The sequence below is a fragment of the Capricornis sumatraensis genome, chromosome 2 (assembly GCF_032405125.1).
Source record: "Capricornis sumatraensis isolate serow.1 chromosome 2, serow.2, whole genome shotgun sequence".
NCBI lineage: Eukaryota > Metazoa > Chordata > Mammalia > Artiodactyla > Bovidae > Capricornis > Capricornis sumatraensis.
Genome location: NC_091070.1, coordinates 128484783 through 128504971, shown reverse-complemented (window position 1 = coordinate 128504971; position 20189 = coordinate 128484783). Strand labels below are relative to the sequence as shown.

The following is a 20189-nucleotide window of genomic DNA, read 5'->3' as shown; positions in this document are numbered from 1 at the left end:
TTTTGAATTACAGTTTTCTCACAACCCCCAAATCCTAAGCTATAGTTCAGTGTACCATATGTGCACACCTGCCTACACACATACTTTTTTGAAATTAATTTATTTCTGGCTGTGCTGGGGCTTTGTTGCTACACACGGGTTTTCTCTAGTTGTGGCAAGGGAGGGGCTACTCTCTAGTTGCTGTGCACAGGTTTCACATTGTGGTGGCTTCTCTTGTTGTGGAACACCGACTCTAGAGCGTGAAGAATTCAGTAGTTGCAGCACTCGACTCAGTAGTTGTGACACGTGGGCTTAGATGTTCCACAGCATGCAGGATCATCCTGGACCAGGGATCAAACTCGTGTTCTCTGCCTTGGCATGCAGATTCTTTACCATTGGACCACCAGAGAAGTCCCACATTCACGTTTTGTTCACACAGAGTAAAATGGTGAATTTCAAACTGTGGAAATGGCTAATTTCCTTAGTTATAAAAGTGTATTTATAAACCAATAAAAAAAAATCTGTGAGCAGACCAATAGAAATACTGACCAAAAGACATGATTCACAGGAAAAAAAAGGCTAGTAAAAATTTAAAATTGTCCCATTTAACATATATTTTAAGAAATGTACATTTAAAACACCTGGTACATTGACAGAGATGAAAACCTACAATTTTGTTCAGTGCAGGGGTGAGTATGGTTAAATAGGCATTTTTCATGCATTATTTTAGAAAGTGTAAATTGGTATCCCCCCTTTTTAAAAAAGGGTTTTTATATTTGTAATGTGCTTACTTGGCAATTCAACAATTCCAGTTCTAAAATACATTCCTGCTGCTGCTAAGTCGCTTCAGTCGTGTCCGACTCTGTGCAACCCCATAGATGGTAGCCCATCAGGCTCCCCCGTCCCTGGGATTCTCCAGGCTGGAGTGGGTTGCCATTTCCTTCTCCAATGCATGAAAGTGAAAAGTGAAAGTGAAGTCGCTCAGTCATGTCCGACTTTGCAACCCCATGGACTGCAGCCTACCAGGCTCCTCTGCCCATGGGATTTTCCAGGCAAAAGTACTGGAGTAGGGGTGCCATTGCCTTCTCCGAAAATCCATTCCTACAGATACACAAAGAAATAGGCACAAGGATATCCAGTGAAATAGGCTCGGTAATAGTGAGTAATCAGAAATCATCTGATGGCTAACAAAGGAACACTGACTGCATAAATTATGCTACATCTGCCTAGTGGACTTTTAAGCAGCTTTTAAAAATAATAAGGCTTGTCAATATGAGACCAGGGACTCACATCATCTGTCTAGGCAACATTATTCACGCTCTATGAGTGTCCTGGGGTATGTTTCTCCAAGAAGACTTATGTTTGATTTTTCCTGGTACTCCCAGAAGTTCCACCTTACCTGGATGATTTGGGGATGGAAACATTCAGGCCCTAAACACAGGAGGGTGACTAATGCCTTTGAAATTCTAGGGAGGAGGGAAAATCTTGCTTTTTGTTGCTGTTGCATTTTATATTGAATCAACAACCCAGAGCCCACAAGAAAAATCTGTCTATTTCTCTTAGTTCCTAATTTTCCTCAAGATACAGCTTTTCCTGACTCCAGGCTTGTGAGGCTCACCACCTAGCCTTGGCCCATTAGACCCCCTCTCTGCCTCTCTGTGCTGTTTCTATACACAGAAGCTGTAAGTATCAAGGGTTAATGCCATCAGGGTATTTTAGCAAGTCTCCCACTTAGTACTTTCCTAGATAGATGTTCTTGCTTCATTTCTAATTCCATATGAGTCTCCTACTTTCTAGCAGTCTCTTTCCTTACTTGCAAATAATGTTTTCAAACTTTTATATGTCTTAGAGGCCATGGGTTTGGAATTCTCCAATCCAATATATGACTTTAATGGAAACCCTCCTTTTAATTTCCCTTTTAAAATACTTTGTTGACTTTGACATTTTGCATGTATTTCACACTAATGGAGAGAAATTAGGATTAAAAAAAGAATGGAGTGTGTGTGTATACACACAGAGTTATGAAAAATTCCCGTGCAACATCAGTTCAGTCGCTCAGTCATGTCCGACTCTGCAACCCCATGGACTGTAGCACACCAGGCCTCCCTGTCCATCACCAACTCCTGGAGTTTACCCAAACTCATTCCATTGAGTTGGTGATGCCATCCAACCATCCCATCCTCTGTCGTCCCCTTCTCCTCCCACCTTCAATCTTTCCTAGCATCAGTCTTTTCAAATGAGTCAGCTCTTTGCATCAGGTGGCCAAAGTACTGGAGTTTCAGCTTCAACAACAGTCCTTCCAATGAATATTCAGGACTGATTTCTATCTGTGCAACATAGTTAAGTGAAAAACCAAACTGCTGAACAATATGAAACTCCATTTGTGTAGAAAGCAAAGATTTGCATGTACTTTTGCTTGTCTAGACAGAATAGTTCTGAAAGATTCTGTAATGGAGATAGTTCATGTTGAATGGTTTCTTACAATGTAGAGGATGCTTTCATGGATTATTTAATTTAATAGTGTTGGCAATCCTGTTAGAGTTAGGATCATTTTTCTAACTGTTCTACAAACAAGAAACTGAGATTTAGCGAGATCAAGTAATAGCCGAATTTCACACACCAAATAAGCAGAGCTGCAGAAGCCAGGTGTGGACTAGGCAGGCTGGAGCTGATACGTTTGCTTACCTCCTCATTCTTCACTCAACGCTGTTAATAGTGAAAGAGCAAATAAGAGATTCAAACTGGGCCAGGTTGATGAGGTGCTTTCAGTAAATAATGCTGAAGTGCCAGACGTTGTCATGTTCCTGTCTGGGCGGCTCTGATGAGATACAGACAATAAGCTGTTTATCACACCCCAGTCAAGGAGAGCAGTGTTTTCCTTTTGAACAACCTAACACAATTAATGAATGAGTTTTCATTTCCTTCTTTGAGCAACGAAAAACAAAATAATAGATTTCGATTCAGGATGGCTCATCCTTATCTATAATGAAGGCAAGCAAACAAAAAACAAAAAAACTACTGTTTATCTTTTGAAAGAAAGGGGAAACAGATTAGAAACAAATTCTAGTCTATCAACTAGAAAATGTCCCCAGACCCATTCCTTTTCTCTCCCTCTCTTTGCTTGGTTGGAAAAGACAATGAAGGCTTCTTTCTGCCCATTTGACCCTTTAAGCCAGTGGCCATGACACACTTGGAAGTATTTTATGATCACAAGGCTTACAGTGATAAATCTTCCAAAGCTGGGCTAGTTAATGGGTGGTGGGAACAAATACCATCCCTGAGACTGGAACTTGGTTAAGAGACAGGTTAAGCTGAACTCTACCAAAGGCAAATGAATAAGTCAGGGGTCTGAGGCTATCCTAAACCTGCTTGGAACCTGGGTTATAGAAAAATGCTTGGGTTTCATCTTACAGTAGCAAAAACTATTTCTTTTCCTTGTATACTATGGCTCAGTTGAGCCTTCTGGAAAGAGTCAACTGCTTTTTTAGAAAAGGTACAGTCAAACCTTGGGGGAGAGGATGAAGAAGAAAAGAAAACCCCACCAACAGTGAGATTTTCTAGTAATGCTTCTATCAGTATTCACTTAGCTAACTGTCTCATGTTGACATAAACGTGGGCTTCCCTGGTGGCTCAGATGGGGAAGAATCTGCCTGCAATGCAAGAGATGCAGGTTCAACCCCTGGATCAGGAAGATTGCCAGGAGAAGGGAACAGCAATCCAGTGCAATATTCTTGGCTGGAGAATTCCATGGACAGAGGAGCCTGGTGGGCTACAGTCCATGGGGTTGTGCAGAGTCAGACACGATTAAATGACGAACACTTTCACTTTGACCTAACCATGCCACCTTGGGGGTGCTGATGACATTCTGAAAATTGTGCCACCAGTTACAAGGGGCTGGTACAAGCCACAGCTCACAAATTCTTTCTTCAAACGCTGGTATTGAACCATTATTTGTCTTCTCATTGTCTGTCTGTCATTTACCACCAGGCAGGGTCCGCATGCTAATGGACCACCTTGTAGTTCGAGTTGTCGTGGAAACCTCTGCAGGTCAGGTGGAACTACAGCTGACCCCCTCCGTGGACATTCCCACCGCCTGGTCCAAGAAAGCCCAGTGGCCTTCGTGTCTGAAGCGCTGGCCTTCTCCAGAGACAGTGCAATGCATCAAGGTATCATCCTGCAGGGACTCGGCTCACCAGAGGCGCTCTCAGCTTAACCACCCAGGGCATCATTGGCCGCCATCCAGCTTCGGAAGGATATCTGAGATTTCACTAGATCCCCAGAACCTGCAGGGCCACCTGGGAACCTGTTACAAATGCAGATTCCTGGGCCCCGCTCTGGCCCTGCTGAAGAGACGTGGGAGGCAGGGCCCAGAAGTCTGTGTTCTCATGAGGCCTCCAGGTGATTCTGGGGCAGGCTCAAGTCGGAGAACCACTGCACGAGAGAAAGTGGGCACAGCCTTCCCCGTGAACTGCCCACGTGCAAGGGGCTGGCCCGGAGGCTCTCTCAGTATCCCCACGTGGGCCGTGCTGCCTGCCCACTGGCAGGGCCCCCACCCTAGCGGGCTGCTTCAGAGGTGGCTTTCTCCCGGACCAGCCCCACCCTTCTCACTTGCCGCGGTGTTTCTCTCCCCCCCAGTCATTCGGGTTCAGCTTACTGGCCTGTTCAAGCTATCACTGGCAGCTGAGCTTCTTGCGGGCGGAGCAGGTGCTGCTGGAGCAGCTGGACGAGGACGGGGGCTGCCGCCGGAAGTGCTTTCAGGCCCTAAGACAGATGAAGGAGGATGTCTGGTGTCCGGGGACACGGCCTGTGATCACGTCCTACCACCTGCAGGTGAGGGGGTGGCCCCAGCGCAGAGGGGCTGGGGTGGGGTGGGTCTTTGCAGAGTGTGTGTGTGTGTGTCTGTGTGTCTGTGTATCTGTGTGTCTGTGCCTGTGTCTGTGTGTCTGTGTATCTGTGTGTCTGTGTGTGTGTGTCTGTGCATGTGTCTGTGTGTGTGCATGTGTGTAGAAGCACAGCCCCGCTGCGTGCCCACAGCAGCTCTGCCCAGGGTTCCCGTCTTCTGCCTCCTCCTTCCGCCTCCTCCCTTCCCTCTTCCGGTTCCCCTCTTCTCTTCCTCCCTTTCTGTCTTGCCTTCTCTGTCTCCCTCTCTCTCTCCCCCTATTTCACTCAACAAACCAACCCAAGTGCCCACTGTGTGCCAGCAACCCTGCTGAGGTTCGGAAATGAATTACAGCATGCATTCTCTACCCCGGAGAAGTCTAGAGTCTGGTGAGATCTTGTGAGCTGCTCAGACCTCAGGTGGATTCGCATTTTCCCTCGTTATCGTGCATTCAGTCTACACTCTAGCCCAGGTGTGCATGCACACACACACACTTTGTGCAGAGGAGGAAACCAGGAAATGTTGGGGTTACCCCACGAACATGGCAGCAAACTACCTGGCAAGGATTTATTATTTTTATTTTTTAAAATTTTATTTAATTACTTATTTTTGACAGCCGTGGGTTTTTGTTGCCGTGCGTGGGCTTTCTCTAGTTCTGGTGAGCCGGGGCTATTCTTCTCACTGCAGTGGCTTCTCTTGTTGAGGAGCAGAGGCTCTAGGGCACGGGCTCAGTAGTGTGGTGCTTGGGCTTAGTTACTCTGAGGCATAAGGAATCTTCCCAGATCAGGGATCAAACCCATGTCCCCTGCATTGGCAGGCAGATTCTTTACCACTGGACCACCAGGGAGGTCCCTGGCAAGGATTTAGCATTAGACCGCTATGAATGCATTCCCTCATTCACTCAGTCATTCATTCACCCAGCAAATGTTTCTTGAGATGTCTGTGGGCCAGTCACCTGCGCCCCTGCACCTGCTGTGTGCTCTAAACATGGAGGTGCAAGCTGAGCAAACACGACGTGGTCTTGCTCTTGTGTAGCCTGTGGTCCAGCAAGGGAGACAGATGTTGGTCAACAGTCTACAGGTGCACGTGGAATCGTGCCACGTGGGAGATACTGGGAAGGAGAGGAGCATTGCCCTAGGATGCAGGGCAGCAGAACCTGACCTGGACTCAGGGATCAGGGGCTCACCCTGGGGAGAGGGCTTTGGATCACACTCTCAACTCCTCTTTCTCAAAGTTCCAACCACACTTGGTGAACTGGATACTTCTATAATACTGTGTGCATCACACTGAGGGTGGAGGTATCTGACTCTTACAGACAGACAGCATAGCCCCAGCCCCGCTGTTACCCACCTCAGAGCATCAGCCCTTCTCCTTGACTTTCCGCACGGGATAGCGCAAGTCCCTGGGGTGTGCCGTGCCCTTCTGCACGCTCCTGTCTGTGCCCCATCTCATCCAGTGGATGACTGTTTTCTAGCCCTGTGTTACTCTTTCACTCCTAACACGAGCTATTGAAGGGCAGCTAGTACCAAACCCTTTGCATCTCTCCCAATGCTTCGTGCATAGTAGTTGCTCAGTAAATACTTGCTGATCATGGTCGTGAATGACCTTACATTTCACCTCTCTCTCCCCCCTGCAGAATCACTAGTTTTTGCTTTGCTTTCTGTCTTTTCTGATAACCTGTTCTCCCTGTCCTGCCTGAAAGAAAAGAAAGTGAAGTCGCTCAGTCGTGCCCGACTCTTTGCGACCCCATGGACTGTAGCCTACCAGGCTCCTCCGTCCGTGGGATTTTCCAGGCAAGAGTACTGGAGTGGGTTGCCGTTTCCTTCTCCAGGAGATCTTGAGAATCTGTTAACATCTTATTTGCACATAGCGAGGCCTTCCTCTTCTGTTTCAGCATTCTTAAAGTGTCCCCAAGCATGTCCCCCTAAAAACATACACCTATTCTCCTGGATCGAGGATGCATATTTTCTGAAGGTAGTCTGATTCATCTGGGGGGTTTAGCTTCTTTCTTACATACCTTTCCACAGACCACCCTAGCAAGAGTCAGAGCTGAGAAGGAAACCCTTGGCTATCTCATATCAAATCTCATACTCTTAACTAACCACTGAACAGCAATCAGGCTGAATAAAAATGCTTTGAGTAGCATGAGTGTTTTAGGAAGATTGAATAGGGCCACCACAGGTCTTCCTGCCCTTGACTGCTCTCAAAGCTGTATTCCAGCCAGGATTTACTTGTATTCCAGTGACTTCCAGCTCATCTAGAGGATTTCAGGGCAACTCCTTAAATGCTTTCTGTTTAGTCTTCCCTAGCCCACCTGCATGGCATAATAAAATTGAACATTCTTAAGAGTGGGCATTTAAAAGGGGGCAGGGTTGTTGGTTGAGAAATCAAAACAGTACTGACTGCCTTTTCCTCTCGTCTTCCACTCCTGCTCCAAGGGCAGAATCCTCTCATGTGCAGACACTGGGATGGACTTGGCTGATGGCAATGTGCTATTAAACACCACCCTGGGTGATGGCTTGAGTGTGTAGGATCCTTGCCAAGGCTTTAGTCCAGGGAAAGTGGAAGAGACTGGGTTGCAGAACAGCATCAGGAAGGATGTGCCAATCACGGTCACCTCACAGAAGATTGTTACATCCTTCCCAAAGAGGCTTCCCCCACCAACAATATTTTTTTAATTGGGTTTTTAAACATTTTTGTTTTTTTTTTTTTTGGTCTTGCCTCATATCATGTAGAATGTTAATTCCCTGACCAGGGATCAAACACGTGCCCCCCTGCATTAGAAACATGGAACCTTAATCAATGGACTTCCAGAGAAGTCCCTCCCCTATAGCAATTTCAATGGAAGAAATAACTTATCTTTCATTGGCTTATTTATGCTTAAACCTGCTCAAAGGCACAGAGGCTAGCTTATAATAGGCTTAAGTGCTTCTGTTTGTTTAGGGAGATAAAAGCTTAACTACAAGAGGAATTAAAACATGTTTTTGTATCTAGGTTATCTTGACTAGCATGAAATTATCTCCAACTCATTTACTCAAAACAATGTCCTGTAAATCAAAACACACTCAGGATCTTGCTGTGAACCTAAAACTGCTCTTTTACTTTTTAGTAAAGACTATATTTTTAAAATACTCAGTATCTAAACCCAAATATTAATTCATTATTTCACTCAGTCAAAAAATGTTTACTAACTACCTGTCCTGGGCCAGTCCCTCTGCTGAATGCTAGTAACAATGTGTGTGAATACAGATAGGCTGTATTTGAATAGGCTGTATTCTCTGCTCACATGGAGTTTGCCATCTAGCTGTTGTTGTTTAGTCACTAGTCATGTCCTACACATTGTGACCCCATGGCCTGTAGCCCACCAGGCTCTTCTGTCCATGGGATTTTCCAGGCCAGAATGCTGGAGTGGGTTGCCATTCCTTCTCCAGGGGCTCTTCCCGACCCAGGGATCGAGCCCACAGTATCCTCCATCTCCTGTATTGGCAGGTGGATTCTTTACCACTGTGCCACCTGGGAAGCCCTTGCCATCTAGTAATACACATAAATACACAGGAAAACGACCACCACTGTCATCATTGCTGCTGAGATGATGAGAATGTGATGAATAAACAAAACGAATGTGATGGAGAGAGTGTCATAGGGAAGTCTAAGCTGAAAGGATGAGTTTCCTGGACAAGTCGGGCAGGAAGAATGCTCCATATGGAAGAAGTGGGTTGTGCAAGGCCCCGTGATAGACGAGAGCATGAAGTGAGGCCAGCGTGGATGGAAGGAGAGAAAGAGGGAGGGCACAGGGTGAGACCTGAAAAGAAAGGAGGGACCAAGCTTTGTCAACCAAACCATGCTAACAATTGTGTTTTTTAATTAACAAGCAATGGGAAGACTTTGAAGTAGTTTAGACAAGAAGAAACATAGATTGATATTTCAAAAAGATCACAATGGCTACAATGGATAGATGGCAATAGATAGGATGGTAACTAGAAGAGGTGCAGGCTGTGCCAGAGGATGATAATATCAGTGATGAAGGTAAGTGGGTGGATTGAGAAATACATAGGCAGGAGGATTGGCAGGACTTGATAGGAGGTGGTAAGGGAAGGGGCTGACTCCTAGATTTCTATCTTGCATAACAGACTGAATAAACAACCCTGGAAGCACACCAGGTACCTGAGGGAGGGCCAGGAGTTCAGTTTGGACCTGTTATTATGTTTGTTCACTTGCTAAGTCATATCCAACTCTTTGTGACCCTATGGACTGTAGCATGCCAGGCTCTTCTGTCTTCCACTATCTCCCAGAGTTTGCTCAAATTCATGTCCATTGAGTTGGTGATACCGTCTAACCATCTCATCCTCATATGGACTGAGATAACTTTCAGATGGCCAAGTGATACCAGGTAAGAAAGTCAGAGGAGAAAGTACCAAAGAGGCAGGGAAGCCAGGCGGAGGAGGCTGGGGATCCTGAATCCGTGGTTAGAACCCTGGGGCTCCTGTCTCCTCCTCCCAAGGCCACATGAGCTCAGGAATGCTCCTGAAGACACCCTCCTCAGTGGCCCAGGACGATGTCAGACACCACCTCTTGCTTCCGCAGACCGTGCTCTTCTGGACTTGTGAGAAGTACCCCTATCCCAAGGACTGGCAAGTCTTCACTAGGGGGTTCCTGCGCCTGGTGAGGAAGCTGCACAAGTGTGTGAGTCAGCACTTCCTCAAGCATTACTTCGTGCGGAAGAGCAACCTCCTGCAGCATGCCAGTTCCTGCGAGCTGGACGCCCTGGCCCAGACATTGGCCTTCTTCCTGAAGGACCCCCAGGTCAGCCTGCCCTGATGCTGCCTGCCCTGGGACATTCTCGGGCATTTCATTCAAGCTTGACCTCACTCTCTGTGGATCATTCCTCAGTCAAATGCCAGGATCCTGTCTGGGAGAGAAGCCACAGATGGCAGTGGAAATTACATCGACCCAGCAGCATTTCAGCGGGGAAACCTCTGCCCCATGATGTCTGGTCCACGCTCCCTGCAACCAAGCAAGCCTTTCTGCCCCACGAGCTACCTCTTCCGGGGATGGCTCTCACTGGCTTCCCTGAGCCGTAGACTCTGAACTGATGGTGCTTCTGAATCTATTTTCCCTGACTCAGGCTCTGCTTGACGGGGAGGATGCAGGATGAGAACCCTGAAAGGCCAGGCACCATCCTGCTTCCCAGGAGTGGTTTTCCAGCCCACTGAGCACAGGCTCATGATTTTCCATTTGTTAAATGGGACTATCCCTTTGCCTCCCCCAGAGCAGGGGTGTGAGCCGACAGGACTGTGCTGCTGCCCTTTCAAGGGGAAGGCGCTGGATCAACACAACGTTTTATTGTTGCTTTAGTGGCTGGGGTTTGCATTCAGGATCAGTAGCAACACAACTGGTTGACTGATTATATCTGCTAGGTGGTTAGCATGCCTGTGTGGCCCCTGTGCCCTCCAGTTCTCCTTATGCTGGCTGGGGCTTGTGGGTCTACCTGGTCCCCTGGTGTTCTCTAAGAAAGGGGGCGTGGTTTTGATGAGTAATGGTGTCAAAGGTGGAAGTGCAGTGACCCCGGTGCTGGCTTCCCATGCTGTGGGTCTGGGGTGGGACCTCTACTTACGGAAGACACTCAGTGCTGTGATCTGCATGGAATGACTTTGGTGTCATCCCCCTCTCAGTTTCTTTCTTTGCTCACTGGTTTGCTTACTTGTTCACTGATAAATATATGTTCATTAGGTACTGGGGGTGCAGAGAAAGCAAGGTAGGCGAGGACTCACCTGATGCGGATGACACCTAATGGTGGAGACAGGAAATGAACACCTAATAAATAAATACGATTATTGCAAATGCCCCAAAGGAAATAAACAGAATACTGAAAGAGAGCCATGAAATAGAGGATGAAATTGCGAGCAGCTGAAAGGGAAGAAAGGGGGGCCAGGGGCTGGCATGAGTCAGACCACTTGGCCTTGTAAAGCTGGTAAGGAATTTGTATTTTACTCTAAAATCAGGGGTGTGACATTTGACCTCTCCAGAAGCAAAAGGTATCATGACTTGATTTGCATTTTAAATGTTCATTCTAGCAACTGTATAAAGGGGGTCTGGGGACCCACACTAGGATGGGGACCCTGAAGACACTTGAGCCCATGTATTTGAATTTCACTGAGATCATCAAGGCCACACATCCTGTGAAGCACACAGACAAGGAATTCTAGGAGTTCTTGGGGGATTCAGTTTCTTCTGAAACTCATTTATGCTTCTCAATTCAAGGGAATCCCTTATCACTTAGAACATTTCCCCCAGATATATAATTTCTAAAAGCATGAACTGCTGACTTTTTTTTTTAAAGAAAAGTCATGTTTGAAAATGATACAATTATTTTTACAAAAATCCTGTAAGCAAGTAGTGGGGTCCTTGCATTGTCGCGTTGGAAATCATGGTTTTAAATATTGAACAAGCATACCATGAGTTTATAGTTTTGAAAAAACATGAAATTATGAGCAAACCAATATTTTGTTGGTTATTCTGCATTTGAATTCTCTTGAGAAACATCTTTTTTGAGAAGGTGGCAGATATATTTTTCTAATGATGAAAACAGCTGATGCAAGTTTTAAAAGTCACAGAATTCCAAAAAATGAAAGCTGATTGTACCGTTGACCTGAAGTGTATGTATGTGTACGGAAAGGAATGGGACTGACATACTCCACAGCCTGATTCCAGTCGATTCTTCCCACCTTTCCCTACAGTTTTGTTTTTTTGAAGCAAGTACAGCAATGTGCACATTCCTGGGTGTTCCTACTACTGGCCAGCAGAGGGCAGTGGGGGACTGCATATGAAAAGAGCCAGGTTCCCACCCATACAGCGCAGAGCCCAGCAGGTGTCGCCCCTCTCAGCCCATAATTTAAACTGGCCTCTGCAAAAAGGGAACCAAGGGGAGAGGACTTCAGCTGATGCTGAATTGTTCTTTTCCTGCCATTTTGGCCAAAAAATTACCGTCTTTCTGATTAAAGCTCAAACTTCACAACGGAGTCTATGAGAGGATCGTTCATCTATTCCATTTCCTGGGATAGATTATACAGCTCTGAGATCTCATAATATTTCTCTTTTATTCAGGTCAGCTTTTTTTAATTCTCCCAAAGCCCCTTTCCATTCATCTCCACTCTTCAGGTGTCCCCCAGCTATTTTTTTAGTGGAATAGTTGGCATTCAGAGATTGCACTGGATCTGTCTGCATTCCTATCCCACTTCTGAAACTAAATGCATGCCCTTGGCAAGCTGTTCAACCTCTCTAAATCTCCATTACTTTATGGGCATTGTTATGGCCCAAAGTTCATATGTTGAAGCCCTAACCCCCAATACCTCAGAATGCGACTGTATTTAGAGCTAGGGGCTTCAAAGCTAGGGGCTGTTGGGGTGGGGTCCTAATCCAATAAGATTGATGTTCTCAGAAGAGACACAGTGGACGGGTGCAAAAATGACCACCTGAAAATTGAGGCGCAGCCTCAGGAGAAACCAGCAATGCTGGCACCTTGATCTTGGCCTTGTAGCCTCCAGGTTGCGAGAAAACAATTTTCTGTTGTTTAAGCTATGCTGTTGAAGTCAGTGGTATCTTGTTATGGTGACCCTGGGAAACTAATACATCATAAGAGAACATATACCTCACCAGTTTGATGAGGGGATAAAGAGAACAATGGATGTAAAAAGCTGTTTGTTTAAAGCTGGCATATAACCACTGAATAAACGTTTAGCCTTTTAGATGCCTATTCCTCAAGTCCATTTGTGCACCTCTGCCATTTCTGATAACTACTGCCACCCCATAGATAAATTCTTCATTAAAAAATTAGAAATCACTACAAGGAAAACACACCCATAACACACCCAAAACACACCCTCCATATGTTCCATAAGCCCATCTTTTCCTTCGTCACTCTTGCTACAGTATAGGAAGAGATATCTCTCCTGATATCTCCATGTGTGATGGGCTGAAGCCTCCTAGCATCTTGGGGTCATCGTCCCATGTCTTTCCTGTAGCGTCCTCTGCACCCTCCCCTAATCATCACCTGCATCTCTTCTCCCCTTTCTCTCTCCAGCTTCCTCAATTATACATGTGTCTCCATTTCCATACTTCTTCACACTTTTCTAATGTGAAAAATATCATACATATGAGAGTCTAAACTGTTTGAAGAATTATAGTAAAACAAATACCAATATGCTCAATATCTAGGTAAAAACAAAAACAAAAACACATTTTGCCACTTCTTTAGAATCCTCCTAGGTTCCTCTTCTGTCCCTCAGGTCCCTCCCTCCGTGACATAGGTCATCATGCTCCCAAGGTTTCCTTTCATCATTCTATTGCTTTTCTTTCGTTTTACCGTATTTCACTGAACCTAAGTCCTCAACAATTGTGAGATGCATCATTATTTCATGTCTAAGAAAGAGAAAGTACTCCTAAGGGTAATTACAAAACACCATAAACTGTAAGATGCATCCTAATTTTAGAGAGTTTAAAGTGTGAAAAAGTATATTTTAGAATCAACAAAATGTGACCTATGTACATCCCAACTGTCTTTTTAGTTTTTAAGCTTTATGTGAATGGAACCATCCTGCGTGAAGTCTTCTGTGATTGGCATCTATGTCCACAGTATGCCTTTGAAACTCCCATGTGGATGCATGTGGCATGGTTGTTCCTTTTAGCTGTTGTATAATATTCCACTGTAAGATTATGCCATTTTATATATCTGTCAGTTGGGCCTTTGGGTTGTTCCTAGTTTCAGTGATTAGAACTCTTTCTGTGCACAGTTTTATACATGTCTTCTGATACTCTTAAGTCTTTTAACCTTACATACATTAGAGTGAAATTTCAAGCTCAAGGAAAATAAATTATGTTTCAATTTATGAGGTAATGTCAATATATGTTCTGAAGTGGTAACACAGATCTAAATCCTTCATTTTAACGGATGTGAATTTTCACTGACTTTCTCCATTATAACGGGACACATTTTGGGTCTTGTTTAAGAAATCGTTCCCATTTTTTTAGGGTCACAGACATATGCTCCTATATTGGTCTCTAAAATTTTATAGTTGTACCTTTTACTGGATTTAGGAAGTGCCCTCTATTTTTTCCTATTCTTTTCTATTTCAAGCATAAATTATTATTGAAAGTTTGGTAAAACTCCCCTAAGAAAATTCTCCAAGCCAGGTTTCAGCAATATGTGAACCGTGAACTTCCAGATGTTCAAGCTGGATTTAGAAAAGGCAGAGGAACCAGAGATCAAATTGCCAACATCCGCTGGATCATGGAAAAAGCAAGAGAGTTCCAGAAAAACATCTATTTCTGCTTTATTGACTATGCCAAAGCCTTCGACTGTGTGGATCGCAATAAACTGTGGAAAACTCTGAAAGAGATGGGCATACCAGACCACCTGACCTGCCTTTTGAGAAACCTGTATGCAGGTCAGGAAGCAACAGTTAGAACTGGACATGGAACACCAGACTGGTTCCAAATAGGAAAAGGAGTACGTCAAGGCTGTATATTGTCACCCTGCTTATTTAACTTCTATGCAGAGTACATCATGAGAAACGCTAGGCTGGAAGAAGCACAAGCTGGAGTCAAGATTGCTGGGAGAAATATCAATAACCTCAGATATGCAGATGACACCACCCTTATGGCAGAAAGTGAAGAACAACTAAAAAGCCTCTTGATGAAAGTGAAAGAGGAGAGTGAAAAAGTTGGCTTAAAGCTCAACATTCAGAAAACGAAGATCATGGCATCTGGTCCCATCACTTCATGGCAAATAGATGGGGAAACAGTGGCTGACTATTTTTTTGGGCTCCAAAATCACTGCAGATGGTGATTTCAGCCATGAAATTAAAAGATGCTTACTCTTGGAAGAAAAGTTATGACCAACCTAGACAGCATATTCAAAAGCAGAGACATTACTTTGCCGACTAAGGTCAGTCTAGTGAAGGCTATGGTTTTTCCACTGGTCATGAATGGATGTGAGAGTTGGACTGTGAAGAAGCTGAGTGCCGAAGAATTGATGCTTTTGAACTGTGGTGTTGGAGAAGACTGTTGAGAGTCCCTTGGACTGCAAGGAGATCCAACCGGTCCATTCTGAAGGAGATCAACCCTGGGATTTCTTTGGAAGGAATGATGCTAAAGCTGAAACTCCAGTACTTTGGCCACCTCATGCGAAGAGCTGACTCATTGGAAAAGACCCTGATGCTGGGAGGGATAGGGGGCAGGAGGAGAAGGGGACGACAGAGGATGAGATGCCTGGATGGCATCACGGACTCGATGGACATGAGTCTGAGTGAACTCAGCAAGTTGATGATGGACAGGGAGGCCTGGCGTGCTATGATTCATGGGGTCGCAAAGAATCAGACACAACTGAGTGACTGAACTGAGCTGAACTGAAGATACCATCTGGGCATTGTGTGGGTTTTTGTTGTTTTTTTTTTTTGTGAGAAGATTTAAGTTATTAATTTTTTTCCTTAAGGGATAAAGGATATTCAGGTTTTCTATGTCTTGCTAAGCAGGTATTGTCAATTTGTATTTTATTAGAAACCCACCCATTTTATTTGTTTTCAAATTTACTGGCAAGCTTGTTCATAGTATTTTATGATTACCTGTTTGAATTCTGATGCATCTGTGTGCATCTTTCTTGGCAATCTATTTGAGACTAATCGAAGAATCAGTGGTGACTGCTTATCCATTATATACTTGTTTTCTGTTTCGTTAATTTCTGCTCATGTCTTTATTTCCCTCTACTTTCCTCAGGTTTATCCTGATGTTATTTCTATAAATTCTTAAATTAATGCCTAGCTCCCCAGCTTTTCTGCTTTTCTAACTATGTACATTTCCTGTCCATACCATTTTAGTGAAATTTTACATCTGTTCGTATATTTTATTTTCATCTTCTTTCAATTCTGCTTACCAATTTCTACCATGATTTCTGCTTTGACTCATGAGGTGCTTAGAATTTTTTAAAAAGTAATATTTTCAAAAATATATTGTGTTCCCTAGTTATGTTTTTGTTACTGATTTCTAACTATATTGCATTATAGTCAGAGGGAAGTCTGAAAGGCCTCAATCCTCTGATACCCTTCAAGTTGAGCTTTTTTAGCCTAGCATTGCTTCATGACTTTGTGTCACACAAAGAAGGGGTACAAGTTTACAGGCAATGTTCAAGAAATGTCACCTAGATCACGTACTGCTCAAATTTTCTGTATACCACAGACTACCTTTTGGCTGCATTTTCCAACATTTACTGAGAGAGTTGTTTTAAAATCTCCCATTATGAGTTGGATTTTTCCATTTCTCCTTATCATTCTGTCAAACTTTTACTTAATATACTTTGAGATGATATTGTTAGGAACATACAGATTTAGAATTTTTACATCTTCCCAGTTAATCCAAGATTCTGTCATTGGAAAGTGATCTTTTTTAAACTATTGTAAATATCTTGCCTAAACATTGATTCTGTCTGATATCAATATAGTGACATCACTTTATTTTGTTTCCCTGTTACCTAGTACATAATTTCCCATCCTTTAACTTTTACTCTATTTGTGTCTCTTTGGGTATATTGTATTTTCATCTTCTTTTCAGTTCTATTTACTTGTCAATTTCTACCACGATTTCTGCTTTGACTCATGAGGTGCTTAGAATTTTTTACAAAGTAATATTTCCAAAAATATATTGTGTTCTCGAGTTATGTTTTTGTTACTGATGTAGTTAATAACTATCTCCTGTAAATGGCTGATTTTCTAAAAAATTCCATCTGGCAGTTGAGATCTGAAACTCTAATGCTTAGTCCATTTACATCTTTTCTGTTGAATTATGTATGTGGATGTAATTATCTCTTGTTTCTTTCTTTCTTTCTGTCTATTTGACCCATTTCTTGCTCTGCCTCCCACACCACCTTCTTGCCTTTAAAAAATTAATGCTTTTTTCGTTCCTTCCCCCCACCCCCTTACCAGTTTAAAAGGCTCATACCCTATCTCTGTCCGTTTACTGGTTACAAATCTATACGTAAAGACTAAACTCTGTAGTTTAATGTTGGCCAGCGCCTTTCCTCTCCTCTCTTAACAAGGAATCTAGAAGACTTGGCTCCTTGCCGTCCCCCTTCCACGGTACCTGCTGCTCTGAGGCGGGATTTTGGTTCTAGCCTGTTGGCCACCACGCCCCCCTCCACACACATACACACACATGTAAAATGGATATTTTATTATTATTTATAAATGTACTTTCATATATTTCTATTGTACCACATCTTTTTATAATTTTATAATATAATCTTTCATAAATAATGTAAGTAATCATTATCATTTATATTTTACTGGCATATTTATCACTATCTGTACTTGCTACTCCTTGAATTTCAAGCTTCCTATTCAGGATCACTTTCGTGCTGCCTGGATGATATGCTCTGGCATGAGCTATAGTGAGAGTCCGCAAGAGTAAGCTTTCTGTTTTTATTTGTCTGAAACTGTCCTTATTTGCCTTCATTCTTGAAAGATAGTTTTTATGAGTGTTATGTTTCAGGACCTCACCGTTTTTCTCAGCACATTGAAGATATTTTCCACTCTCTTCCCTAGCCTCAGTGTTGCTGTTGACAAGTCAATCACTAGGCTATTTGGTGTTACTTTGCTTCCTCTCTCTGGCTGTTCTGAATTTCTTCTCCTCTCCCACCCCTTCCCCCACCCCCTCCACCTCTTCCTCTTCCTCCTTCTTTTCTCTCTCCCTCTCTCTTCCCTTCCACCACCCATCGTGCTTTTTCTTTGGATTTGTTAAACTTCCTGTATCTGAGGAATTATTTACAGTAGTTCTGAAAAATTATCAGCATTTAATACTAAATGCTAGTTGCCTCCTTCCCATTCTCTCTAGATTCCATTTGAAAGGGAAATCCAGTTTAAATGCATAATAGTGTTTATCATTCTACCCTTTATGCTTTCATCTTCTTTTGTAAATTGCGCCTTTTTATCACTCAAAACTGCATTCTCAATAATTTCTTTGAATCTGTTGTCTAGTTAACTAATTCTTTCTTCAGCTGCATCTAATCTAATTTTAACCCATCCACTTAAATTTCTAGTGTTATAGTTCTCATTTTTAGTTCTCATTTAGGCCTTTTTGGTTATTTCTCAAGCCTGCCTGTTCATTCTTTAAAATCTCTTATTCTTGCTCATATTTTTAAGCTTCTTTTCTATTCATTTAAGTGTACTAAACATAATTGTTTTATATTCTACGTCGGAAATTCAAATATCTGAAATCTTTGGTTGTTTGCTTTTTTTTTAAACTGATTGTCAGACATAGAGCTTATTTCTTTGTGTGTTTTATAAATTTTTAAGGTAAACTGTGCATTTAAAACTTTACCTGTGAGAATTGTTTGAAGTCTGGATTGAAGTTCTTTGGGGTACCCAGAAAGAATTTCTTTTTAATTCTGCCAGTTATCTGAGAGTACTACCAACCCAAGTCCATTTAAATTAAATTTAAATGCTTGAGATTTTTCAAGGCCAACAGATGGATGAATTCAGACAGAAATATTTGAGGCTAGCTTATGGTTGCAAATCCTGAGAGGATTCATTTCCCTCCACCCAGTGCCAAGGTCAAGGCAAGCTCGTTGCCTTCTTCAAGGCAGGTTTATTTCTTGTTCACCTTTATTCTGAGGATATAGCCTTTTGAGCTCCGGATTCATGCAGGAGAATACTGTTAGTCTTGCCATCTTGGGCAGGTATGTGCACAGCTGCCAGTGAAAGGTCCAGATCCCTAGGGATCAGCAAACCCTCAGGGTAAAAGTGAGATTTGTCCACTCACCTGCCAGGGTTCCTAGTTCTACTTTGTTTTGGGGGTCTATGGGTTTATTGCTTTCATTCTATCTCAGGGAGACATTTATAAAGGTTAACCCAGCATTTGAGCTCCTTCAGTTAAGGGGTTATCCAGAACACCTAATCTGCTATGCTATTGGCCATTTAGCCCAACCCAAGGGAGCGGAAAGTTAAAACATCAACCCAAACGTGGCTTCTGCTTGACCCTATGTGACAAATCAAACGCCGCCTCTCAGTCCCCATCCTGTGCAACCTCTGGGAAGCATTCGGCACCGTCCAGCTCCCCTCCTCGCGCCACTGTTCTCGGGGCTCCTTTGACAGCCCTGTCTCTCCTCTGCCCCCGCTCGTTCCTGGTCTCCTTTCTGACCCCTTCCCTGTCCACCTGTAAATGTTGTCACCCCTCCCTCGAGGGCTCAGTCCTGGGCCGCCTTCTTCAGATTTTCCGCATTCAGCCTAGGCAACCTGACCACTCCTGTAGCTCCAAATACCATGCAGCATCCCAGGGTATCCAAGAGCAAAGCTCCAGCCAAGCCTTCCTTGTGAACTCCAGAGAATTCCTACAGACCACCTCCACCTGATGTCTCACAGGCTGTTCCAGCCTAACAAGTGTTGCCTTTACACCCAAAGGTGAGCACCGTGACCAGGCTCAGGCAGAATCACACCATTCTTACAGAAAAGTCCTCAAGTGGATACTCTGTCCTTCTGTGTCCGTCCTCAGCACTCCATCTTCCAGTCACTTCCCATCTCACTCACACAAAAATCCAAAGGCCCTGGATGGTCTGGAGCCCCTGCCTCTCTGAATCTCTCTCCTCTTTTTCCCGTTTCTAACATTCATCTCCAGTCATACAGCTGCCTTCCCTGTTCTTCCTGGAACACTCTAACCGTGACTTCACCTCAGGACTTTTGTCCTTGCTGTTTCCTCTGCCTGAAGACCTTCCCAAATTCCTTGACATAAAATAGTATCACTGGTCTCCATCTCCTCTTCACCCGAGTCTTGGCATGTTCTACCCTCCTTCTCTGCTTTATTTCTATGGGTACTACCATATCTATCTATCTATCTCCCACCAGATTGAAAACTCCATAAGGAAAGAATTTTTGATCTGCATTCTTAAGGTTGTTATCTTTACAACCCTGGGCACATAGTCAGTGCCCGATAAATACTGTGTTGAATGAAAAGGCAAAACTTAAAAGAAAAAAATTAACCCTTCAGTTCTCAAGTTTCTTGGACTTTCACATGCATTTGGATGTTTTTCTTGCCTTAAAAGCCATAGAACCACAGAATGTTCGCGCTCATAGAGAAAGCAGAGGTCTTCACATTTCCAGGAGAGAAACTGAGTTTCATACAGGTTGAATGACTGTTTTGGCTCAAATCACAAACTTTGAGGTGGTTTGTAATTGAAAGTCTAAAGTGCTTTTCCTTTCAGGAGCCCTTGAGACTTCTCAAGTGCAAACCAAAGAAATATAGGAAATGAAGTCTAAGTCAGACTGTGGCCAGCCACACGTTTTCGGAGGTT

The 20189-nt window shown here is 43.7% G+C and overlaps 1 protein-coding gene across 4 annotated transcripts in view; it reads left to right on the top strand.

Moving 5' to 3' along the window:
• Positions 1–13702, top strand: part of MAB21L3 (mab-21 like 3) — a 29941-nt gene extending 16239 nt beyond the window's left edge. For all 4 annotated transcript variants that reach the window (XM_068963566.1, XM_068963568.1, XM_068963565.1 and 1 more), the window contains 3 exons: positions 3967–4145; positions 4615–4809; positions 9443–13702. In XM_068963566.1, coding sequence (XP_068819667.1) covers positions 3967–4145; positions 4615–4809; positions 9443–9676 — 608 coding nt within the window. In that variant the 3' untranslated portion in view covers positions 9677–13702. The remainder of the gene's footprint in view (positions 1–3966; positions 4146–4614; positions 4810–9442) is intronic.
• Positions 13703–20189: the final 6487 nt, after the last annotated feature.